Here is a 27,579-nt window from a genome sequence, read left to right on the forward strand (position 1 = left end):
AAATTGGGTAAATTAAATAATAACTCAGTTGCTTTTTTCAAATGATTTATTTACCAAAGTGCATGAAGTAAATCCAAGTTTGTCAAACAATTACAATAATAATTGTTCGGTTTTGTGCTGCTTTTGACTGATTTAAAAGAAAAATAGAATCAGAGGGAGTGAAAATTGGGACTGTTAGTGACTGGTAAAACAGGGAAAGTTATCATACTGGCTGTGCTCTCTGCATGCAGATTTAATCTCATTTGGGGGTGTCTGGGACCCCCTAAATCGTGACCCCTCGAAAACAAAGGCACGTCCAGTCTTCTACATCTGTAGTCACTGAGGTTACTACGTGGTTCCTGTTAGTACATGTTTTCATATTTTTATCCCATTGACGTGTAGAGTTTTGCCAAAATATGTGGTGCATCTAACCTTAAAAAACGGTGCTGAACTAATCCTTGAAGAAAAAGAATATTCAAGGATAAGTGTCGACGTGTAAAATGGCGTGGTTCGGTGACGGATTACCTAGCTTGTCGAATTTAAAGGGACAGCTGACAAACTTTACGAAGGAAGTGTTATCAGATGGAATTGTAGAAGAAATAGGTGTGTAGAATCTTCTTTAAATCGTATAAACCATGCAAGCCACGATCTAATTGTACGTAACAGAGGTTACTAACGACTGTCAATATAAGGGTCTGTTTTATCGACCGAGTCCGCGGACAAATAGCAGGAAATTTAAAAAGAGAGCGCGTCGAGTTTTAAACGCTTCAATTTATTTTTATTCGCAGACGAACCATCGAATGCATTAAAAGAAGCGAACCAAAAGTGTGTCGAATTACAAGAAATACTTAACTCAAAAGATGCAGAAGTGAGTATAATTAACATTTATTTCTTTATTTATTTATTTATTCCTTCAGTTATGTACTATATTTCTAACTGTTGTTCATTTATTAAAATAAACAAGAATGATATCCTTTAACATGTAGCAACTGCTCGATTAGTTTCATATCACACTATACTGCAAATTCTTTACGCATAAGCAGATGTCGAGCACTTTGATAAGGGCAGGGTTACCGTGGGATGATCGGAAATTATTTTAACAGATGTTGCCTTCCATAATAAACGGGATTGAGTGTAATGTAAACACGTTTACCTTATCTCGTATAACACCAACCCTGAATCCTTTCAACCCTCGGCAAGGAGCGATAGAAGGCTGCCTTTTACTACTCAGACTATCAATCATACGTTACAATATTGCTACCATTTTTTTTTTTTTTCTAATTCGAATGGAATATGCCATCGTCGTATTTCTTTCATGAACGTATTACTCGGTTCGGCCTTCGAATGTGCAATTGTTCCAGCGCTGTAAAAATAGTTCTGCCGGGGGGTCATTAAAGTCTTGCACGGTCACGTCGTTCCGGTTTGTTATCGTGGACAATTTGTGGAAGCATAAGAGACCGAAAGCGTGCGCCACGTTTGGCCTGTGCGCTTTTGTGGTAAACCTCTTCTGTTGTTCCACGAACCGATAGATAGCGATATCAATGCCTTTTGTCTCACCCCTTAGATACCCGTATACCTATAACGTTACGGTGTTAATGCGCAACGATTGACTTTTACCACCCTCCCTTAGCTATGTGTTTGCACGAAACACGAGCGCGTTGGTAAATTGATCAACGACATTAACTCTTTCGTGTTTTAAAGAGGGTGCAATTTATAAGACGCTGTTATAAATCACATCGAGGGGGACGGAAATCGGTAATGGGTTTAAGTAGTCCCCTGGCCGACGTTAAAGTATTTTTTTTTCACCAAGAAACAGAAAATATCCATGTGTATAAGGTATTCACGTGGTAGAAAAATAAATTTATCTACCCTCCTAGTACAACCGACTAAAGTTGTTCAAACTTTCAAGCATCTGTGAATCGTGTTATCAACCTGCTGGAATCGTAATATCGTTTTCCAATATTAACGTTTGATATCTGCGTCGTGTTCTTGGAATATAAACCACAGGGTATGGCAAAGGCTTTTGATCGGATGCAACGGTAATCGTGAAATGTCCATCACAAATTGCCTATTCGAAATCATTTATTACAAATTCGATTGAAGGCTTTTCTCAAATTCCAATAATTCCACAAATCTACCATCCATTTATCTACTAGAATCCTTCACTTTGTGGAAGGTCTGAAGATATACGAGGCACTTAAAGCTAAAGGGATGCGAAAGATATTTTTCATATTTTTGAGTTAAGAACAGAAATGATTAACTAAATCGTTGCTAAAAAAATAATAATAAACATATCACCTGTATCTTTTTGGTTTTAATTGATGGGCAGTAGATCTGAATCGTTTGAAATCGTTTGAATTTTGTTGCTGTTGGCGTCCATATTAAAGGACGGTGGAAATAACGTTTGGAAAAGGAGAAGGGCGGTTATCGCAGCGCAAACCTGAGATAAGAAAGGCAAACAGAAACGCACATCGCACGGTCCGTATGCCTACAGGTACCACCGGACTTCCTTTTGATTATGGTTACCAATATTTAAGTCTAGAATGATTACTGCGTTCCCCATGTCAACCTTCCTTTTTTCGTTTTTTCCTTCCTTCACTTTATAGAAGATACTGATTTTTTGTTCCAAGAAACGTGGAGTTTCTGGCATAAATATATGTAAAAAAATTTTCAGATTTGAATAAAACAATTGCAAAACTTCAAATTCCCGTGAAAAATAGGAAAATTACAAAGCTCCAGATTTTCACCATCAAAAGGAAAATTGCAGAGTTCCAAATTTCCATATTAAATAGAAAAATTACGGAGCTTCGAATTTTCTTCCTAAATAGGAAAATTGCAAAGCACCAAATTTCCACCTACAATGAAAAATAACTCTCTTTCTGCACAGATTTCACTTCTGCGTCGACAGAATTGCGAGCTCCAAAAGGCCGTCGTTGAATTAAACGCAAAACCGAACGACTCGGTAAGTTTGAATTTTCTATAAATACTATTCAATGCACTGGGTACATAGTACTTTAAGCTAGCACGTAAATAATAGCTGTTTTTTAAATGTACATTTGCATATTCAAAGCTTGGATAATCGTGAAATTGTTTACATGTTCGTGACTGAGTAATAAGGTGTTCAGTTGGGGAAAATATTGCTACGATAAAATAGAGCATCATCGTAAATTTTAACTAAACAATTATTACGTTCAATTAACCTTGGTGCATTAAGAATCGCGTTCAAATAATATTTCCATGGACTTTCTTTCAGTGTAATAAACGGCTAGCGATCGGTTCTGTTTTACGTTCTGCACTCTGTATATGCTGAGTAGCAGCTGATGAAGCAGATACAAAACTGCTAAACGATTCTTTCCTCTTCGCGTCTGCTCCGTTCCTCGTGCTCTAACGCTTCCACACGTTGCCGGTAATATACAACTCTTAAAACCTTGCTAAGTACATTGACTTACAAACGTTCGTCGCGCTCCAAAATAATCTCCTATCTCTTGCATTAGCAAACGGTGCCTTTGCGGTTGTCATCATTTTTATTTGCGCATATTTTACCAAGCTGCTTTCTCGTCGAGACCATAAATTTGTCGAAAATAATTTGAGTCGCGAACATAGAGTGCAATTGTATATTTTTTTCTTCAAAGCATAACAAATAAAAATTGCGCGTGTTTTTCGCGCAGTTGTCGGTCGCGTACCGTTTCGTTCCGAGTTGACGAGCGAACAGAGTTCCATGAACCCCGTAACAACCGCGTATGCAGAAACAAGGGCCGTACAAAACGCTGAACGTTCATAAAACGAGGAACAAAAAAGTTCAGGCAACAATAAGCGTGGCACGAGGATCGGTTGCGGTTGCACGATCCATAAAACCAAACGCGTACCCTGTTTGCGCGAAACTTTTACCCTGTTAACATTCGTCGTACGATAAGTCCATTGTTAGATCATCGCAATAATGATCCGCGATCGGGTGTCGTTAAATTGCTTGCCACGGTGCGTTATTAAGTTTCCAATGTGACGCAAGCGTTTAGACAGGAACTGGTAGCTTGAATGAACAGCCTGTGTCTCTTCTTTATCATGAAACACGTGGCTACAGAAATTATTGCATTATTTTTATACTAATTATCATACGGAATATTAATGGCCCATATGAATGATCTAACTTTAATTAATCAAAAAAAGATGATTCTATTATCCATCATTTCAAATATTTAATATGATTAGTAATTCTATTAATAGGATTTCTAATTAGACTAGTAAAAGCATTTTTAATTTCCTATGGAAATTTAAATGTCACCCTGGTGTCATTGGTGTAACTTGGACTTTCTTCTGAGAAGGGTAATTCTAAAATTTTGAAATCTTAAAATTAAAAAATGGTAAAGGTTCAGATTTTTAGGGGAGCCAGGCTCACCCTCACCCCCTTCCTGCTAACATCAATACTAAGCATGGGTCATAACGTTAATTTTAAGGCGAAATAAAGAAATCTGTGAATCTCCGTGCGAATCGGCGATACCACGATAAAGATTGTTAGCGAAGGAAATAGGTGAAAAGGCCACTTCGATATTGCACCGTGTACAGCGATAGGAACGTTCGCTAGGAATGCGAGATAAGCTCGATAACCATAGCCTCGCACTTTATTTCATATCTTGAATCAACAAAGGATCGGTCCAACCTCTCCTTGTTTTCGTTGCGCTTCAAGGCGAAGGATCCTCCCTTTTCCCTCCATTTTCCCCAAAAAATACCAAAGTAACAAGTGCGACACATATTCCGTGGAAGGCATGAAAAGAAACAAAAGGCGAAGAACTTTCCCTAACACCAAATACCATCCTCCTTTGTGGTCGCTGTTAAGAAACACGTGTGGCTTCGATACATTGTGTCATTCACGAGCCTCTGCACCGGATGTAACCGGTGACCCCTTGACACCAAGGCTTTTAATAACTAATCAGGTGGCAAAGCGTCACCGCATTTCCAGCGGATCGTTGGACGAACAACAAGATAAAAATTCGTAGCAGTGAGTCATGTTGGATGACCGTTAAGTAGCCGCCATTTTGAAAATCGAGTCCTTCGCTGAAAATTACCTAATGCGGCGCTTATCGATCGCTCGTTGAAAATTATCATTCAATTATACGATACATATTTAGAAACGAAGTTATTTTTTTTTTTTTTTTTTACAAAAATGAAAGAGTCTAGAAAAAGACTTTATCATAGTTGAACCGCGAAACAAATAGAAACTTCGATCGAATAATTTTGTTTCAGTGATCAATAATTAATTCAAGTACGGTGAATATTTTATCCAACGGAGATCGTTGGAAGACATATCGATCTGATTCAGCTGACGTGTATGATCATTACTGTTTCATTTTCACCGATAACGCATCAGAACACGATAGGTTGAGTAAAAGGGGTGCTTAATCCACGGGGGTGATAGTGTCTATGGCTACCCTCCCTTCCCCCATGAGTGGCTATAAATGTAGGTCGAACGAGCTTTCACTCTGCCTACGTGTCCATTGTCGTTCTGTTCGTCTAATTAAGAAATTTGTCAAAAGGTCAGTAAAACGCATCATTTTTATTCTCAACCCTTTGTGGACAGCCTGTGTTTATGTCCACGACTAATCTTTATACTATTCTTGGCTTTTAAAAAGTATTAAAAAGTTATGAGATACTTATTGGGGCTCTACTTTAATGTATAATCGTGCCTTGAGTCAAATATTTAACCCTCTGACGGCGAACCATGGAATTATATTACTTTCATTTTCTAAATTTTACACTGTTTCTTTAAAAATTATTCTTCGATAACTTCAAGGAATAAAGGATTAATTGAGAAAAATGAACATTCGGAAAAGGTTGTAATTCACCTCGGACATAAACAATCCAGCTTGCTCATGAAGGGTTAATATTAAAGCTTTAACCCTTTCACTACTAAGACTATAGAATAAAACAAAATAAGACAGAATGAAATTTCTAAAGTAGGGAAAGGATTAAGAATTGCAATTAAAATTCTGAACATCTCAATGCGTTTCATTTAAGTTTTTACACCATACCATCATTTTTTTGAGATATCTCAAATACAAGTTGGAATAATTGAGTTACGGAGGACGGTACCGTCCAGGTACCAAAGTGAATAAAAATAAAAATAATCTTTTACCCTGCAAAATTACGAGGCAGTGGTCCGCGAACCTGTTCAACGAACTTGGCTCACGAATGACGTACCAAGTTGGTTTCCAGTTCACGAAACTCGCCTCTCTCGTCAAACAGACCTCTTCCGCCGAAAAAAGGAATTCCTCGTAGGTGGGCTCGGACCCACGAAAAATATGACGTCGTCCTCCGTGGAGAGGGGGAGGGAGAAAGAGGGAAGAAGCTCGAAGAGGGCAATCCTCCGATTACCATAATGTCACCGGTAATGTACCTTTTCCACTCTGGTTTCCTTCAGCTGCGCCCGCAGCAGTTCTGTTCGCATGGGGGCCGATAAAAATGTCCTGTCGTTAACAGCGACGCGTTGTACATTCGTACGCAAACGTGTCCCCAACGGAAAAGGCGGCAGAGCTAGCCTAATTACATTATTCATGACCGTGTCCACGGTGTTTCTCGTCCGAGCGGTGAGTTTTGCCCGGCAGACGTTTTTTCTTTTTTTTTTTTTTTTTTCTTTACCAGGCTCCGGAAATTTCACCGATGAATCCTCTCCGTGGCACTTTTTCAAATTCAACACTTTTCAAATTTCCATAACAGTGTGTAAAATCATAACGTGAGTGTCGAGTGAAATTGAAAGGGTTATCAAAGCAATAGCTCGGCTCGAAGCTGGTGCGCTTTGAAAGCGGAGCCGCCCGGAGCGTAGCTGGTCGCTCGCAGTTTGCCCGCTCGCACACGTGTCCGTCGTTGTGACTGTGCATTTTCTACCTGCACTTCTCTCCTCCCTGCACGGTAATGCGCTCGCTTTTCGTTTACGCACGGGCTGCAGTGTACACGAACCCAGACAGACAGGTCGCCGGGTGTACCTACGTAGAGGCATTAGGTATATGGCCGAAGTGTGTGCATTCGTATCTTTGATATCTGCGCTCTCGCGGACCGTTTGTGTGTCAGCGGTGGAACACGGTCTCTTGCCGCGTTCTGCCCTCCACTTCCATGGAGGAGGGTAGCTAGGTGGCAGGAGGAGGAGGAGAAAGAGTGGCGGCGAACAGTCGCTTCTCGACGATCGGACGGTGAACGTGTCCAGCGCGGGTGTCCTCGGGCTATAGAGGTTCGCGCCATCGACTTTCGTGTGTTTTCCATTCGAGAGGAATCCTTCGAAGGATCTACCTTGCTCTTCGAAACTACTCCTTCAAGTAAGAGAATTTATTTTTTTTATTTTAAATACATCACTGTTTGGATGCAACCTGTTGGGTGTCAGCACGGTTTCCCTAATAGACTTTGAATCTTACAGTTAGAGCACGTGTGGATGTTGAATAGAGGAATTTGTTATACGAAACGATAGAGTTTATACTTTGAAATGGAGCACTGTTCCTTACTGAAAGTCCAGTGCGTCTTAATCGAATTTGAATTTCAGATAGAACACGTACTGAGTTTGAATCGAGAGGATGGTTAATAAAAGTCGTGACGTATCTATCCGACGAAGGATTTGCTTGTGATGCGTGGATTTAATGATGGTGTACGTGTACGCACGTACGGGGCTGAAATATCCGATATAGCCGATACTGTCCGAGCCGATTAGAAAACGAATCGAGACACATCGTGACGGGATTATCGTGGCTAGCTTGCTGTAATGTTTGTAACGTTCGATAAGATTCGTGTTACAATGTTACGTATCGTTGATTTAACGAGCTATTAAACGATACACGAGACTTTACGATCTGACGGTATATTGCGTTTCTGCGGTATAGTGTGTTTTGAAGAAGGTGTTCGTGTTCCATTTTAAAAACAATCTATAATATTAGACTATTTAATTGTGGCGTAATTTAAATTTCGGTGGTGCATAATAGGGTGTCTAACGAACCAGGGTGAAATTCAGTTTTATTTTAATCTTTTGAATTAGATTTAGGAATTTTGGGTTTAGCAAAATTCTTAACTCTTGGCGCCTCCATGTTTCCTCGCTTCGAACTTACAGTAGGCTCTCGTTATATTGCCATCGACAGGATAGCAGCTTCCAAACTTCCATTTGAAGGGGGGATAGAAGGTAGAAATATATCACTTTCATAAACTATGATGACGGAAGGTTGTCATTAGTATGCTTCAAAATTCATGTGAACGTCAAATTGATCACGTGACAATATATCGAGTAGTTTCTTCGAGTAGGATTTGCAGAAAAGTCATTCCTGGAATAAGAAAGAGCTAAAAAGACCCTCGTGTTTGTACGAGATCTGCAAATCGCTTTCGCGAATGAAATTCGTCGCTCGTCTCGCGATAATCTTCAGTTATAGAACGACGAGTTGAATATTAACATTCGGTGTGCAAACAGCTCCGCGAAGCGATTTTCCGCAAACGCGTTTCGAAATCTCAAAGGATTTCCTGCGAAGGATCGCGTAATATTTAGAGTCAATTGTCCATCCGTTAATCACTTCTTTCTTTGCACGATAGATAATTTTTACTGAAGAGTTTTCGAGAAGCGAAAAATTATGGAAAATAAACGAGCGCACGGAACGGCGAACGCTATCGCTGTAGATAATAGACGAAGGACGAATTTACCTATGGTTACTTAACGAACGCGTCGAACATCTGCGACGTTCGTACTCGTTTACTTTACAAAACTCTTTATTCTCTGATAAAATCCACGGTGCAGCCCTGTTTGAGGGATCATTGTTCCAAAAGAGTAAACACTGAGAACACAGTGTCTATTACAAAATCTAATTTTCTCTCTATGTGTGTTTTATAATGGGAGTATTTTTCTGGTCGATTTGAGAAACCTTTCTAGAAGTGTGACTAAGATTGCCTATCGCCCGATCGATAGATTATTGTACAGCCCAATTTATCAACGGTTCATATGGCCACAGAACATTACATGATCGAGCCGATAGCGAGCTCTTTTATCGCGCGAAACTTATAGCCTTCTCGTTATCGCGCTCTATAATGAAAAACCAATGTGAAATTAACGCTTGCTGAGCAAAGAAATCGGTGTAAGTACACCGCCTCGCAAAACAAGATAATTTCGTTCGTCTTCTCGTTATATCGCCTCAGTGAAAATATCGATGCACGGTCGGACCAAAAATCGGTTCCCTTCATTTTTCTGCCATGTTGAATTCTGCTGCAACGATTTACTGAACGGTGCCACGTTGAAACTCGGATCGAGCGGAACAAAAAGCGATAATGATACACGTATGCTTTACTCGAGGCTAATTAATTCGATTCTTGTACTTTAACCTTAAAGGCAGCGGCTCTGAATCCTTGGCGCAGTGCAGTTGCGCGACGCGTTTTACGAAATCTTGATTCGTCATTGAGACTAGGGATTTTTTAGGTAGAAATCACGGTCGAAAACGGGGCCAGGAGCACGAAAAGGAAAAATTCTTTAACGATTCTCCAACGTAGAAATGAAATAAAAAAATCTGCGGAGGTGCAGACGGCACCAAGGTCCTCGTTCACCGTTCGACTTACGTAACGCAAGTTTCCAGAACTACTGTATGCACTTTTTATAATGTACTGAAAATTCCACTCGAATTTTCTTGAACGAAAGCACTTTATATTTTGTCGAGTCCACGAAAGGTCGGATGAACGGAACGAAATTTCCTGTTGGCTCTGAAACGTTCGAATGAAAGATGAGGTTCGCGCGATTCTGCGGTCGGGAAAAAAGAAGAGAAGAGAAGTAAAACGGTAAAAATATCCGCGAAGGTGCAAACGTAATCAAGGTCCGACGATTCGAGTTGCGCAATAAAAGCATCACGCGATTGTCACGCTCCGCGCCGCGAGTTTCGAGCTGTAACAGACTTAACCGATGATTCCGTGATCCATAGATTTGGAGTAACGATAGGAGTAAGCATAATCCTCGTCGTTCTTTAATTCAACGCGCCATAGTGCAACGACGTGTCTCGGCTTTACGTAAGTAGATGTCCCGTAAACAGGGCCGCGTACAAAGTTCAGACGTCGCGAGAGATGATTAAGGAAAAATAAAAAAAAAAAACAGAAATGAGAATCGCGACTTGTTACCGTGAAAATATCCGACACATAAACTGAAAATGTGATTTTGAAAATCGAGACGCACGTGCATACGTGCTCGAGGCTCGTTGGATTCTCCAGGGGAAGAAACTCAGGCGTGAATTGAACGTACACAGACGATGGAATGCTGTAAACTCGAGTAAATTAACACCGTGATATTTTCACTTAAGGAGAGAAAAAAGAAAGGAGAAGTGGCAAGAATTATGCCATTATTTGCTCCGAGGTGCTGACAACTGTCTCCTCGGCCAGCTGAATGGAAACTGGCAGGATGCACGATTTTTCAGCTGTTTTTATACCATCAGATAACGCTGATGTGCCATTATGTGCACGTAACCTTAAGTATAGAGCCACTGTTCCATTTAACAATTCAAGGGAAATTATGAGGGAAACAAGCGATTAAACTTCAAGTGTGGTTACTTTTAAAAATGATTGATTTATAGTGCAATTAGGTGTATAAATATAGTTCAGTGTGGATTTACAGGTGCTAACTATGATCGTCCACTCAGAATCGGCAAAGAAACACGTGCTAATTATGGAAATTAAATTAGAAACTCGGCGAGTAATCGGGAGTAGCATCGAAAATAACAAAAGTAAAAATTTGTTAATTCGCATAGTCAGGGTTTGTTAAATGCGTAACGTTACGATTGTTGAAAAAATCGTAAGATAAGAAATTAAGCTCCTTATTTCCATGTATTTGATTTTGCTAATTTTTCTAATATTAGCATTTAATGAAAGATTCAAAGGAATCGATATCTCGCTGTCACGAAACTTACGAGCCATCAAGGTTCGAACGTCGGGCATAATTTAAGCTAAGTTCGATCGCTTTAGTTTTTGCAAAATATTAGCGGATGTTAGGGTAAATAGGACCTTCTGGGGTGGGCCAGATTCACAGAATTTTAGAACGTCAGAATATTAAAAAATTAGAGAATTAGAATTTTAGAATAGTAAAATATTAGAAAATTAGAGTTTTAGGATATTAGAATATTAGAGTATCAGAAAGTTAATCTTAGAATATTAAACTGAAAAATCTTGAAATTAAGAATTTTAGAGAAGCATGGAGAACCATGGAATCTTAAAATTTTTACCTATGCACCTAGTTACGCCAATGTTAGCAGTGTTCTTTTTTATCAAGTCTATTTTGTGCAGTCTTGTGTACAAAATGAATAATGCTCGTCAAGGTTGCTAATTCTACAATATATCTAAAGGTTTCACTGATAACAATTATCGTTGTCAGTTGAATTTTTATTATCGAACGGTTTAGATATGAAATACATACATATACATCATAGATCGCGCATAGCCGCTAATAAATGTGCACGTAGAAAATGTGTCAATCGCCATTGACGGGTTTTGCAATCGTCCTCGTTATCGGGAAATAATGGTTTAGCCCGACATCTGTCCGCGCACTTAGAATTTAAGGCTAAATTTTCACAACTAATTGATCTAATATTGATGGACAATAAAATGCATGATTATTCTTCTGACATAATTTCATGATATAAACTTATCTCACAATCAGAATAACACTTGTGACATATAAATTTGTAGCATAAGGTATAAGGAAAATTTCTATATAAACGTTCCATCAATATTCTTATCACAAATTGATTGATTCTTCATTGAATTTAGTATTTCAACAATTTAGTATTTTCCAAGTACCCAATTTCCAGTCATTGATATCTCAATTTACATTATGAATATTGATTAAGCATTTATACAGCAATTTTCAACAAATTTTCAACTTTAATTTAATATATCGTAAGTGCCATTTAGCGATACTTTTATGTCATCAAATCGTGTCAGACTTTCCATCTTTCGAAACCAGCCATTTGATACGCAACCTAACAGTGAGCTTCCATAATTTCTGTAATTATCCATTAGTTGCATTGCTTGGACCATTCTTTGCATTTTTACCTGCAATATCGGTTTGCACTAGGTGCTTAGAAAAATATAATTTTTTTGGAACGGTAGGATGGACCAAAGATCAAGAACAGCAACTAAGTCTGTAGTCGCGGAACGGCATTAATTATTACAGTCGGTAGTACGCATTCAGATGCACTTTTTACACTTGAAGTTAAGAAATTGCCGTTTCTTTATTTACCAGTACACTTGATTCGTTTCCAAGGTGAAGTGAAAATACTTTATTACACGGACGATTAAATAAACGTACAGAGTGTCTTGATATCAAACTCGCGCATAAGGATAAAGTTCTTCTAACAGATGGAAGATTAATATTCAAAACGAGACCTTTTTGTAACCCTGTTACGAGAAATTCGATTGCCGCACGGAGGAAATGCTGTCAAGGATAATTGAACGTAACAACTGGAACGAAAGGGAATTGAACTGTTTTCGTGTTACGTATCGATCCGTTTTGAACGATGCTTAAAAATCCTTGCTTTTTAAATACCACCTTTATATGCGTTATTGATGCACTTAATTCACCTTGCCAGTCGACATAACCGATGCAGATTTTTTCACTATCATTTTTTAGATTCCTACTGACACGTGTTAAAGTCCAAATATCATAATTTTCAATTATACTTTATTAACATTGTACTAATAGTATAAAGTAATTCAGATTATGCACCGTATTGGACATGCTTCTTTTCACTGCATTTCTAAACGTGTTAACTCACCTTTACGTTATGTTAAACATATTTCAAAAGGTAACAAGCATTCGTTCGAGGCCAGAACGTGAAACGACTCACGCTTTATCGCCTGGCCCTGATAAATAACGCTAAAACGTTTCGAGGAGCGAGCAAGGGTGCCCTGTTTTTTTTTTGTTTTTCTTTTTTACCGAAAACCGTTTGCTACCTTTCAGTGTGAATTTCCAAGGCGTCTTCATTGTTTAAGGCCTTCCAGAATTCCGTGAACTGGATGCGGAGTTTCTTTAAGGTCTTTCACACATGCCAGTGTGTACTTTCGGCGCTATTATTTGCCCAAGAATTACGAAAGAAGAGGAGACACTCGCCTCGTGAACGCGAAGAAACCTGCTTTTAGGTGTATCGCGAGCCTCCAGGTTTCAGCGAGTTCTGACTTTCTTTCGAATATTTTTGCAACAATTCAGCACATAGAATTCTTCCTACGCGTTTCGTGACATCAAACACAATGACCATATGCACATTTTGCGTTGGTGTCTATTAAAAGTGTGCGAGAACCTAAAAATATCGGATCGAGTCGGGTAGGAATTGTTCGGATCGGTTCGAAACTGGTACCTGAAATTTTTCACCCTTCGAAGACCATTTTTGAGTAGAACTTGACGCTTCTAGTTTTCAAGCGATTGGCAAAAATTTATGAAAAAACAAGGAAATTAACAATAGGATGGTTGGGCATGCGAAGGAGGTCACGATAAGAAGCGGCCAAGCAAAGGTTCCCCGGTTTCCCTCCACCTAGATACGTCAGTCCAGGTATCAGTAATAACGAACGTTCGAGCATTCAACCACTCGTTGCATTGTTCGTTCGCACTGCAAATATTAGCTGCAGTCTCGAGTACGACGTACGTTGGTGTGCAGCTTTTTTAACCATAAAGAACCTGATTCTCCAAATCCCCCTGCAAGTCGACGATGTTAATCACTCGAAAACGAATTAATTATCATTTGTATATTCAATCAAAGGTTAATAAGTTCGAATTAATTTGCATCCTCTAGGCAAACACATTATAAATATTAAAAATCATGCTCAGACATAAGACAGTGATTCTGATAATGGTGCAGCATTGTACCATGATGGATATAAATTTATGGAAAATCAGTCAAGGAGAAGGTTTTGTTCCATCACAAGAGCTACACTGTTGGAGAATTAATGGAAAATCCTCGACAGAAGCTGTAAAAACTGTGACATCGTTGAAATTGAAAGGAATAAACGTAGAACAGTCAGATTGCGAAATGAAGAGAATTTATACACGTTATACAATGCGGGTTTGCCGCTTTCCTGGGGAACAAATAAATTAGCACGATAATGTTAAACCAGCTGACGAAAGGATGATTAAAAAGGAAAAATATTTCACTCGAGACGATAAGTGTAACAGTTTATTTCTCCTTAGCTTTGATCTAGGAAACGTTCATCCTTACGAATAATATTTTTCAAAGTACTGTAAAATTCACGAGGCGTGCTTGCGAATGTGGGTTAATTACGTTACGTAATTAGGTATTAAAAGCGCACGCGTCGATAAAGCGATCTATTTTTTTGTCAAACTAAAGTGTCTATATTATAATATAGTATAGTAGTAGTACAGTGCTACTATTGGGTAGGCAGGGATATAGAGAAGGTAGGAATTCTCAAAATTCTAGTTTTGGTAATATTAATATTCAAAGTAATTTAGAAAAATAAATAATATCAATTTTAATTATAAAATATTATTCAAAGCAAGTGATGGAGGGCCAGAAACCTAAATATATGGGGTCCCTTTTCCGACATTGTCATTTTACCCAGGGATGCCTATGGGGAAGGGCGATAACTCGGAACATTACCATTTTTCATGGGAAAGCCTGTTCCGTGGAGTGAAATTGCTTTGCTTTGGAGATGAATCAATTCAGTTGCATTAAGCTCTTTGAATTAAAATGCAATCCGGTGCACGTATGCGGTGTGGTCAAGGAATTCTACTTCCATCTATCTTCTGTCCATAGATTGCAAAAAAATATCGAGTCTCTGAACGTCGCATTTCTGAAATGACACCTAGCATCCTTAAATTTCGTAACGTTATATCAGGTTGTAGGTACAAAGAACAAATTTCACCGAAATGCATTATTCTCGGACGAGTCGTTGCAATTTTCAAACGAAACGCCAGAGTACAAATCGTTTCGCGAATTATCAAGTTTTGCAACGTTATGAAACAGACTTAGCACCAGTGTCTCTGTGTGCATCATTTCAGGCAAACGTAGAGTGCTCCAATACTATGGCAAAGCACATTGTACTTACCTGTGCCGGTACGGACGTAATAATGTCGTCCGATGGCAATGACGTAACGCGGTAGCCGCTACAGGGCGACTAAATTTCAGTGCACCACGCATGCACCGTTTTCTAATTAAAATTAAAAGCGAACGACGAAATCCTATTTGCATTCTAAGCAAATAATCCTCGTAATCGAAGGCTCTGAGCGACGGCGTTCAAATGAAATTAAAATTGAATGGAAGTATAAACGCTGAAGCCCACGTGGCTTTTACAAAAGAAAAGGTGCAAGCGTTTAAAAGGTCTTCGTATTACTATTACTGTAACGAAGAGGGCTTCAGAAATGAAGAGAGCGTAAAAATTCCTGTTTATGACTCGATTCATCGGAGACGATGGAACGTTGCAACGTTGACGCAACTTGGTGACCAACGTTTATTATAATTACCCAGTGAACCTTAAACCATCGTTACAGCGCTATACCGGGTGGATCGAATAAAATGTTCCAAGCAGGAAACAACGATTCTTGATTTTTCTGTGCTGGAATTTTCTTATCAATGTCCAATAAAACAAGAGACACCAGCAGATTCATCACTTGAATTTCGCGAACGGGTGCAAGAATGTCCCGATTCAGGACACACGATCAGAGTTAGGAGACAGTGAACGATTAGTCAGCAAAGCGACTAGTTCCCATCGTCGCATTCTTCCTCGTTCTTCGTTTTCTACCTCCTCTACTTCGTTCCGAGTACTCGGCCAAGTGTCTTCGCGTCGAGATATTAGAAAAGGTACACCGTGTGTCTCGTGTTAGGATACTCAGAAGAAATTTCTGCTAGAGATAAGAGAATTGGATTCGCCAGATTGTGAACGATACAAGGGTATCTGCAGTAGAAGTGGTTATATGTGGTCAGACATCGTAAAATCTTAATTATTAACTCTAGAAAGATTGAGCCTTTTACGTAACAATTTATTTCTAATTAATAATATCTTTACTACTAATTGGAAAGCATGAGCAAAGATAAATTATTTCTAAAAAAATGTAAGCAAGGAAGATATCATAATTCGCAATAGTTCAAAGGTTTGGAACAAAATCTTTGTATTAAACAAGTAAACTATTAACTATTAATTAATTAATGGGGATGGGGTATATTATTAAAATTAAATATTGAAATTCTTATACCATATATTGCCCAAATTATTCGCCTATCATTAATGATACGTGTACCATTGGTTGAGAACCGTTGGTATAGTATACATATTTTTTAACCCGTCCATTCGACTAGGCTTGACTTCGACTGTTTATACCGAATGATAAACAATAGCTGTTTTTGCAATTTAATACTAATAAACTTCATTGCAAATAGTTGACGAATGACACCTTGTCATCGATTAGAAACATAATCCAACTTTGAAGATAATAGTTTTCACAACTATAGTTCAGTATCTACCAACAATGAACAGAATAGAATCTTACACGATCGGTGTGCGATTAAAACAAAGCACGTGGACGGGTGTAAACGATGTAATGCAGATTTTATTGCATGTCTGTGTTGACATAACTTCAGCTAGCGTATCGAGTAGCATCTGGTTAGTTTAAACTGCTTCGATCGTCTTGGGTGAGGATTCAGTTTAAAACTTAAAATATATTTTTCTGTGAAGATTAGAATAAGCGACTCGATAGAAGCTTCCTTTCCCACGGTTGCTATCAGCAGCTAACTGCAGCATACATTTCCAACACGTCGTTATGATAAGATGGCACGGTTACACGTGAACCGTTTAGAAATAGGATTTCTCATTACGCGCACGTAAGCAGAAACTTAGTGTTTCTCGTGAAATATATTTATTTATATTTTTTACGAAGATGTAACAGCTACGAATAAGTTAGGATAACACGTGTCCTTGCCACACGTGATTCACGTGCAATGCGGTGATCAATATCCATTTAATGGTGTTCGAATGACTCGTCACCATGTTTGAAATTGTGACGTCATTTATCTTAGCAAGATTATAATTAGTAGTTAGAGGCCTCGAAGTATATCCACAATCCATATAAAACAAGGTTTCGTTTGACGCTTTCAATATCTTTGTTTATAATCCTTCGATGCTCGATCTTGACTTATTTCTAGTTTTATTTGCAGGTATAATTGTGACAACCAATAAGGAAAGAATGAAGTAACAAGATATAAAATAGATTTCTATATTTTCTCATTCATTGGTGTAAATAGGTAGAGGTCAGGGTGGTTCCCCCCAAAATTAAGATTGGCCCCTCCCCAAAAAATATGAATTTTTATCTTCATAAAATTTTCAAATACTAAAATTCCAAAATTCCAGATTTCTAGAATTCTAAAATTTCAAAATTTCCCAGGGGTTCAGCCCACTCTACAACTAGATCCAAGTTACGCCAATGTTCTTATCAAAGATGTTTGATATAAGATTACGAAACTAATTCCGATAAAAACATTATATCATCGCTATATTGGTACACGAATTCGTGTGAAAAGTCGAGAAAGATTTTGCGCTAATCATAGGAATCAGAATTCATTGATAAACCGGAGAACTTCCACGAAGAATTACTAATACTTTTACGAGTTTATCAGAGAGACAGGAAATTAACTATGAACGTTTCACTTTTATCTAAATCTTCCTGCAATCCTATAACTATTATCATTCTTGCGTAAAGAAAAATATAGAGGTTGCAATTGGAAAAATTATTACTTCCTCCTGCAGTAATGTGAAACGTGTTTTCAAGTGTCACACACAACCCAATAGTTTTCTTCTACTTCGCGTGCATCTAACGATTATCGCATCCTTTTACCTTTTTATTTCCTTTACGCTTCTCCAAATCAAAACGAATCTACCTATTACCTGAATTTCTTTTTCCTTCGAACGACGCTGAAATCCAGAACCTCTTCCGAAGATTTAGAGTGCCCAAGGTGAAGTAAACGCATGAACAGGCGATAATGGAGGAAGGAAGGAAACTTTTGTCCCCCGTTCCGTGTAAAACACAAACAATGCATTATTCCTTGACCTGATCTAACCTTTGTTCATATTCATTAGGATCGGTTTGGACCACGAAACGGACCCTGCATGATCTTAAATTCATTCCCTTAATCACCTTCGAATCGACCGAAAATTGTTGCTTTCTAAAATTAGAATAACCAAAGGCGAAAAGGCAAAGGGACTTTATCGGAGACGGAATCGGTCCAAAGAGACGTCAGTTAGAGCAGATGCACGTATGCGTCGATTAGCATTTGGACAGCGTGCATCGAAAAGTTTTCGGTATCGGTCGCATATCTGAAAGAGGCGATTGAATAATATGCAACGATACGACACCGAACGACTTTTCATTTGCATCTGTCACGCTCGAATTGTACCCTTCCAGAATCGAAAAAAAAAAAGAAATGAAGGAAAGAGGTAACGGGTGCGCTTTGAAATTCGTTTCCGTTCCGATTTCGCATATCAAGTCCCGGGGAACTTTACAAAACAGTACAAGATAAATTATCGTCCGGCTTTCCGTGCAAGCGCGCTAACTTCATTAACGAATCGTTTCTTTTTAGAAATTAAAACATTTTTCTTTTTCGATTCGTATATGCATCGGAGAATGCACCTTTGACGGAGCGCATAAAAATTGATGCAGTCGAGCGTATTATGCAGATGGCAAAGAGGAAACATACGAGCTGTTTGAAGTAAGCTGGAGAATTGACTTTCAGATGAAAGAACTTTGGACGGCATAAAAGCCCGGTCGAAAGGTGAATCCCACATAGCGAGAGAAAACTTACGGTAGATTAAAAACCTATTTGTAGTCTTTTGTCAGGGCAACACCGGGGCCACAATAACAGTTTCGTTGAATAATTTGTATAGAATTATGGTAATTCGTGACGAAGGACTTTCGAATCGATTGACTGACAGAAAGGCTGTATCTATTGATACCGAGTCAAGGAATTTCTACGTTTTCATGGCAATTCCCTCCTTAACCTGTTTTTACTTATGAATCGCGTTCGTTACTATGACGATACTCTAGAAAACTGTGCTCGTGTGAGAATGTATTACGCGAAACGGGTACCCGGGAAGTCGGTTCGGATTGGAAAAAGTTGGAAGGATTTTGAACTAATGCGTTATCCCGTTATGATTTCGTCCGAGCTCCTAATTTTGGGTACCCGTACACCCCTAATCTTTTATAATCATAATAAATGTTTCCAGTCTCTGAACTGTTAGTCCCGTAATGAAAATTTAAAAAAAGGAGGAAAAGAATAGAGGAAGGTAGATTGTAATTTATTCAGCTCGCGTTTCAATACGAATTCAATTTACCCTTGATATTAGCGCGGGAATTGAATTGAATTGAATTGAGATATCGGAGCCGGTTCGTCACGGATTCGAGCCGGCTTTTGCATCGGATAAAAACAACGGGCAAATATGCATGGAACACGTGAGAGAAGTCCACAAGGGTTACATAATCCAGGCAATTTCTATGGAATGACAAGGCTTTTATAAGGTCTCAATTCACCGTAAAATCTTGACATCCTTTCCATTCGGGCCGCGGACAATTTCAGTACCGAATATGTGCCGGTGTGCCTTCGATTACCTTTTTTCCTTCTCTTCCTCGAAGATCGCCGCTCTGCTCATGATTTCGATTGCATAACTTTGTCCCTTTTTTTCACTTCTTCTTTTCGCAAACTTGCAGTCGTACACCGAGCCGCATTGTTCGCGACACGACACAGGGTGCTTATGTAAACGCACGTAACAATACTAAGTTACTAATCATACGGTTTTCCTCGTATCCTGCTTCGATCCGCCTTAAAACTCCGAAGGAACACGCTCGATGTAGCACGATTCACATGTTGCAATTTTTATATTGCACAAGTTAATCTTGGTTCCTTTTTCTGTTGCAGAACGACGTCAGCCAGGATGACGAGGGCGAATTCTTTTGGGACCCACTGTCCGCCAAAAATCGGAACTCGAAGAATCAGAGCCATGGTCGACAGTTGCAGGAACAGTTGGCGCAAGCCACCGTGAAGATACGCGATTTAGAAACGGAATTGAAACGAGTTCAGAAGGTAGAATTCTTTTCGTAAAATCATCGGCGCCTGGCTTCTCTGTAGTATGAATTTTCGTGTAGCCAATAATCGCATTGTTTCCTCGTCCCTGCAAAACGTTAAAAGGATAATTACCGTTGCAATTGTTTTCAGATAATTGAGTTTAATTTTAACTGTTCGCCATTGTCGATCGTTTCACGCACACATACACGTGACCGCACATCCGTCATTTATCCACGTTATCTTCAATCAATATTGTATCACTGCCATTTTATTAGTACGCTAATACGCGCTGACAGATGTGATGTGGTCGATATTTTTTTATAATTGCAAAAATTTGAATTGATGACTACAGGTCAGTAATCCTTCCTTGAAGGAAGAGCTCGCCGATGGACACCAGAAGGCAGAGTTCTTGAGAGCCAAGCAAGATATGGTGAACCGTATAATACAGATGGAAGAAAAGGTAGGACAACTTAGTTTTTTCAAATGCATCTAAGTACTTTTGCGAAATAAAAACTTCTTCAATATTTATTTAGAACCGAGAAACGGAGAGGAACACGAAACGCGTGCAATCAGATGAAACGGCGCTGATCAATGATTTCCGAACGGTGCTCTCTAAATTGAACTCCCTGGAGAAGTTGGATCTAGTTCGAACTGCATTGAAGGCGTTGGAAAGCGAAAACGAGAAGCAAAGTGAAGCTAATAAGCAAGAAAAATCAGACTTCGACGAGAAGTTTAAAGGGCCTGACAACGAATCAGTGTCGCTGAAAGCTAATTCAGAGAATCATAAGCGGCACGATGGATTCATCGAGGCTTCCAGCAACAGGGAGTCAGAATTATACAAAAAAATCGAAGAACTCCAGGAAGAAAACAAAAGATTGTTCACCAGTGTCGAGGAATTGGACCAACAGCACGAGGAATCAATAGGTGAATGTTTAAACTATTATCCTTACGGTAACTTAAATCTTTGATTATTGAGACTCGCTCACTTTTTTTTTTTATTTCGCAGAGAAGCTGTTGTCTCTCAAGGAAGAGGTCGAGAAAAAGCACCAGTGCCTTCAAAACGCTTACGAGCAGCTTTACGTAGACTATAATCAGGCTCAGGATAAGGTAACCCAATTGGAGGACAGGCTCAAGGACTCAGCAACGCGTATCCGAAGCGAAACAGTATCTCGTTCAGTGCAAAATACCATCCTGGACAATGTGGATAAATCAGTTCAAACGGATGATCTCCAGACCCCCGAGGAGAAGACCAAGAATAGCACGATCAACGAGCTAACCGAGAGGATCAATGATATTCTGAGAAACTCGGTCGTCGAAACGGAGCCGAACGAATCAATTTTCGAGGCAGTCGCTAAACAGTACGTGGATACAAAATGGAAGAAAGATGTGCTGGAGAAGAAGGTAACCGAACTCACTCGGGACCTAAAGGATGCTGTGGAGATGAAGGAGAACATGCAGGTAGAATGCGACGTGATGCAGTCGCACATTGATTCATTATTATTAGAGGTTCAGGATTTGAAATTAAATTTACCGTCCATCCCGGAGGCGAGCGAGGAACGAGTCGCCTCTTTAGAATCAGAAACGGAATCCTTACACGAGGAAGTGAAGCGACTCCAATCAGAGAATTCCACGTTGAAGAAAGAGAACGCGGTGCTAAGAGAAGGAGGTCTGAACGAAATTAGAACAGAAACTCAGGGCCAGACAGGAACTACGTCAAGAAATAGGAAACCGACGAAACTAGAGGACATTCCTGAAGATATCGAGGAAACTGATAGCGCGATAGAGAGCCTAAACCGCAGATTGCACGCGACACTGGACGAGAACGACGAATTGCGGAGGAAGGTTGATTTGCTTGAAAATACAGAGAAAGAGACGCAGGAACAGCTGAGGATGTCCTTGGAGAGGTGTAAAGGATTAGATGAGAACATTGAATTTATAGAGGAGTTGAAACTCGATTTGGAAAACGTCAGAAGGGAATTAAAGACGTCCACCTCGAATACGAAACAGTTGGAGAGCAATTTCACTCTTCTGCGAGATGCGAAAATGGAGATTGAAAGAGAAAACGAGCAACTGTCCCGGAAGAATGAGGAGCTAGAGACGGAAATCTCTAAATGGCGAGAGATTAATTCGGGAACGCACAACGATGATGTGTTCGAAGACCTCCGGGAACAGCTTAACAGAATGAGTCGCGAGAAGGATGATCTGGAGTACGATATCTTGAACATGAGGAAAGAATTGGACGAGGCGTTCAATCAGATAGACTTGAAGGAAAGCTGCATAGCCAAGTTGAGTCAGGAGAATGAGAATCTGATGAAGGAGAAGAACTCCTTACTGGAACAGCTGACTGCCATTCAGGACGAGTCCAACGATAAGATTGACCTGGTGAACACAGAAAAGTCCTTGCTGGAACAGGAACAAGTTGAATTAAAGGAACAGGTGGAAAGTAACGAGGAGGAATTGAACGATGTTAGAGAACGACTATGCGAAATGAAAGAGAGGTATTCAAAATTAGAGAACGAGCTTCTGTTGATGAACGAGAAGACTGAACAATTGCAATTGGAGAACGAGAATCTCCAGAACGAGATGAAGAAATGCGAGGAGGTAACGAAATTAACCGAGAAATTAAATTCCATGCAAAATGATTACGCTCATTTGGCTAACGAGGTGGAAACTTTGCGTTTGAGAGAAAGAGAATTAACAGCTTTACAAGCGCGTTTTGCTAAAGTCACAGAAGAGAGCGATGCCTTGAAGAGTCAACACGAAGAAATCCAAGATAATTGCAGAAGATTAGAACACGAAGTGGCTTGTTTACAAGCAGAGAAGAAGGAACTGTTGAATCGCGTAAATGAGAACACCTATGATAATGAAAAACAACAGATTGTAGCACTGTTGGAGGAAAGGACGCGAGAGAACGAGGCCCTGAAGACCAACAACGATCAGTTAATGGCCGAGGTGATCGAATCGCAAAAGAAGTTGCAAAAGAGCATCGATGGCAACAAGGAATCCGTTGATATGGCCAAAGAAACCATAGAAAGTCTGTCTCGTCTAGTCAGCCAGAAGGACGAGGAGATTAATACCCTAAGAAAAACTCTCGAGCTTGCCCAGAATAATACAGAAGTGTCGAACGAATTTCAAACTGTGAAGAACGAAAGGGATGAACTGGTGAAGTTGGTCACCATCAAACATAATGAAAGCTTGCAATATCATGGAGAGATTCAAAAATTGACACATCTATTGAACGAGCAAGTGTTACAGCTTCGGAATTTGATGTCAGAGAAAGATGCAGCTTTATCAGACTTGAAGGAGAAGGAGGCAGAACTTTCTTGGATGAGAAACGAGTTGCAGATGCTTCAGGAACGTTTAAATGAACCGAGTAACAAAGAAATATCTAGAATTGTGGAGAATTCAACTCAAACTTCAGCAGAAATTGCGCTTCTTGATGAAAAGTGCAATGCATTGGAAGCAGCCCTGATTCAAGAACAATCCAATAATAGAATGCTGCAGAATCAGTTAAATGAGAGTCAAATTAAAGAAGCGAATGCAGCCAAGGAATTGGAGAGGCTTAGGACACATCTGGTGGAAATGGAGTCAAATTACACAGAAGAAGCTCTGATCGCGGAAGAGTATAGAAAGGAATTGGAAGCGAAACTGCAACAAGCTGAAGAAAAAGTGAAAAATAGTTCAACAGCGTATACATCTGCTAATATTAGAGCCAATCAACAGGTGGAAACGTTGCAACAACAAATGGCATTGATTATTCAACAAAGAGATGATATTCAAAACAAACTGTCTGCTGCTGAAGATAAAATTCTATCGCAGACTGCTTCTTTGACTAATTTACAAATTGTCTTGGAACAGTTCCAGCGAGGTAAATATAAAATATATCTATATGTATACAAACGATAAAATGACTAAAATTTAAATTAAATGTATATTTTTTTCATTTCTAGATAAAGAAAAGGATATCATGGCAGCGACAGAAAGGATTCAAGGAAGGTTGAATGAATCCTATAGGAAACAAGAAGAGCTAGTCAATGATATTACTAATCTTAAGGTACAAATAATGAAGTGATCAAATATTTAACAGAAGATATATGTTTTTTAATTCCTGTTGACAGGAACAATTAGCCGAAGCTAAAGAATGTTTGCAAGCAGCATCCAGATTGAGTGAACAGCTGGATAAAAAAACAGAACGTATTGAACAGCTGAGCCAAGAAGGTACTTCATTTAATAATTACAGAATTTTTATATTTGCCTGCATCTTGTTCCTTTTATTTTCCGCATGATTAGCATTTTTTTTACAATTCAAATACATTTGAAACCATTATTTATTAAATAAATCTAATAAATTGTTACATCGATCTCACGTAATTAATTCTCAAACATTAACTAATTATCATTTACAAAAATTATTGCTAAACGAAAGTAAATAATCTCATATATGTGTTTCTCTGGTGTGGTCATAAATATCAGGGGTTTTTGTGTGTAATTTTTAACGCAATTTATACATGAAAATTTATCAGTTAAAAACAGTAATTAAGCAAGCTCGTATTAAACATTTTAACTGTTTTAATTAATTAATTTTATAACATAAATGGCTAACATTATATCATTTTCAGGATGATTCATTAATTTTTTTATATATTTTAATTTGTTCTTTACGTGCTCTTATTAATGAATCATTCTTACTGAAATTTTGCTAATTAAAAACAAACATTACATATACAGAGACCACATTATAAATATTGTTACTAATTATAAAAAGTAAGAAAGTACATACAATAGATTTATGCAAAATATGAATGCTTATATATGAATAAATACACAAAATATCACACCTATTAATTACAATATACATGCACTGATGACATGGTTGAAATTCACTCTATAATCATCAATTTGAGCGTGACCTGTGACTAATCTGCAAAAGCAAACACATAGACAATCCGGTGGTGTAGTCAAATATCAGCTGGTAATTCTGGGATTTTGACAATAGCCCAGGATTCTTGCTGGTATCCGGCTACGAACCGGACCATCGCCTTAGCGCACTAAATCACATCTTCGTTGGCTCATGCATTACCACTGGTGCTGGTACTACCTTCTCTTTTTTAAATATAAATTCCCATTTACTGGTATAAATTGCTATTAATATACAGGGACCAGAACATGACAAATTTAATTATATTTCTTTATGTGTAATTCTTGTATCCAATTTGATTCCTGCAATTTATGTCAGAGAACATGATATCCCTTTTTTATATGCTTCAATAAAATAAGCTAGGAATAATGTAATGTTACGATCGAATAATAATCATAAATTATGTCAAATTAAAACACTTATCTCACTGTACATTAAGACACATTATAAGGAAAAAAAATATATAGTACCACATATACATAAAATTTGGTAGCGTTGGAGTGGGTAATCTCATGCGGTAACTGTGAGCGTGTAAATTGTAAAAGCTCATATTACCCCGTGGGGTTTCCCACCCGTTACCATTATCCTACAAGGATGAATGCATGTAGTTTAAAGCTTTTATTTTGCTAGCAATAATATGTATATTTTCATTTTATCATAATTTATTTAAATTTTTGTAATAATGTACTATTAAATGTAAAATAAGTATAGTCACTTGAAATTGTTTTGACTTGTAAGATAAAACTTGAATTTATTGTAACATACTAAAATACTTTTTACTATATTAATGAAGCTTTCTTACTTCTAGTGGCATGCGTGAAAGTTAGTTTGCTAGTATGGCATGATAAATGAAGAATGCAGCATGAACAATTAAGACATGGGTGTGAGTATTACATCAGGTACTGGTGTAATGTTCAGACAACCAGTACTTGTGTTATACTTACGCTCTTGTCTTTTCTGACTTCAAATCTGCCAAGTTTACAACGTCGGAATGCACATGTATATGTAGAAATAAAGCATTCGAAACGCTAAATTTTGTTCTCAAGCAATTAATAATTTTGCTGATATTATATTTTTAAACATATTATAAGATATATAATATTTCCTTAAATTATGAATTAAAATCTCTCTTTAACAACCCTTTTCTTATGTGTCTTATCATATATTTATAGTGGACCGGCTGTCAAATCTTGTAAACACTGCCGATCGTAGGATAGAAGAAGCTAAACAAAGTGGAGAGGGAAAAGTTGATAAGTTCGTATACAAAATATCTATTAAATGTATCTATTATATGTAATATCACTTACACTGTATTGATATCTTTACAGAACTCTCATTAAAAATCTTCTATTGGGTTACCTGTCGTCGTCGGCTGCAGATAAGTCCGCGGTACTCCGAGTATTTTCCACAATTTTGGACTTCAATGAAGCAGAAAGGGATAAAGCCGGGTTGAACAACGCGGCTGTCCAAAATAGTTGGTTTTCACGCTTAAGTAGTGGTTCTTCTGTTCCCAACAAGGTAAAATAGCTTTCGTTTTATCACTTACCTTATTGTTTATGTGTAATGCGGAGGAAGAAGTAAGCTGGCTCTCCCTGAACCTCCCTGGTTCACCCTGGATCTTCCTGAATCTCTCGGACTCTCCCTACCTCTACCTTAATACATTGCTAATAAATATCATGCTAAAATATAACATGCAAATATTTGTGTGTTCCAGGATCACGAAACATCCTTGTCAGCTGCATTTGTAAGATTTTTAGAAAGTGAATCAAAGCCAAAACCACAGTTGCCTGCCTTACCAATTCAAACATCAGTACGTATATTCAAATTCTATTTATTTGGATTAAAATAAAATTTATATATTGTTTTGTAGGCTTTACCACGACCTGGTCACAGTAGACAACATTCTACATCGTCCACGCAATCTACTTTGCTCCTTTCTAACGTAAATCTACCAACATTCCCGGACTTCGTACCGGCCAGAAATACAGGATCAATTTTAAAAGAAGTGTTAAAGGACAGCTGATATTAAAACTCCTAGAATATGTATTTTGTACACTTTAAGACTGTAATGGAAAGCAATGTTTCAAGAATTCCATTTAAAAGGGGTACAGCTAAAGTGGTTACAAATAAACCAGGATCGTTTTTACAGAAGGAGTAAACATTTATTATTTAGTTTCAGTCATGCAAACAATTGGAAGAAGCTTAGAATATGTCAATTAAAAATAATCCGTACTATTGCGTTAAAGCATATTAATGAAGAAATCAAGTCATCTAAAATTCTACAACGAATGAAATAGTAAATAATGTATATTTGCAGTATTAAATCTTTACATATATTTTGTAATACATACTAAAGTTATCCAACCATTTTTCTCTATACTTATCGGTAATGATACATCATTTGTTTGGATAATTTAAATGTATTGAGTTTTATGATCATAATTACTTTGTTAGAAATAAATACACTTTGTTCATTTAGTTTTACAATTGTATATAAAAAAATATGTGCTAAAAATAAGTACGAAGTGATGGGGCTAGCAATAAATATGTAATAATATGTTAAATATACTATTAATAATGCTTCTATTAATTTAAAAAAAGACCTCCCTCAATTTAACAACTTCTTTGTTACCTTAAAAGCTAAAA

The 27,579-nt window shown here is 38.2% G+C and overlaps 1 protein-coding gene across 1 annotated transcript; it reads left to right on the top strand.

Moving 5' to 3' along the window:
- Positions 1-357: 357 nt before the first annotated feature.
- LOC114881701 (thyroid receptor-interacting protein 11-like) lies at positions 358-27,513 on the top strand. The gene is made up of 13 exons (XM_029198549.2): positions 358-582; positions 768-847; positions 2,867-2,941; positions 19,869-20,033; positions 20,368-20,475; positions 20,549-20,939; positions 21,022-23,883; positions 23,966-24,069; positions 24,134-24,233; positions 26,106-26,187; positions 26,262-26,451; positions 26,648-26,743; positions 26,804-27,513. Exons 1-13 carry the CDS (start codon positions 480-482, stop codon positions 26,954-26,956), a joined length of 4,509 nt encoding a protein of 1,502 aa, XP_029054382.2. The 5' UTR covers positions 358-479; the 3' UTR covers positions 26,957-27,513.
- Positions 27,514-27,579: the final 66 nt, after the last annotated feature.

Source organism: Osmia bicornis, chromosome 1, assembly GCF_907164935.1.
Source record: "Osmia bicornis bicornis chromosome 1, iOsmBic2.1, whole genome shotgun sequence".
Taxonomy (NCBI): Eukaryota; Metazoa; Arthropoda; class Insecta; order Hymenoptera; family Megachilidae; genus Osmia; species Osmia bicornis.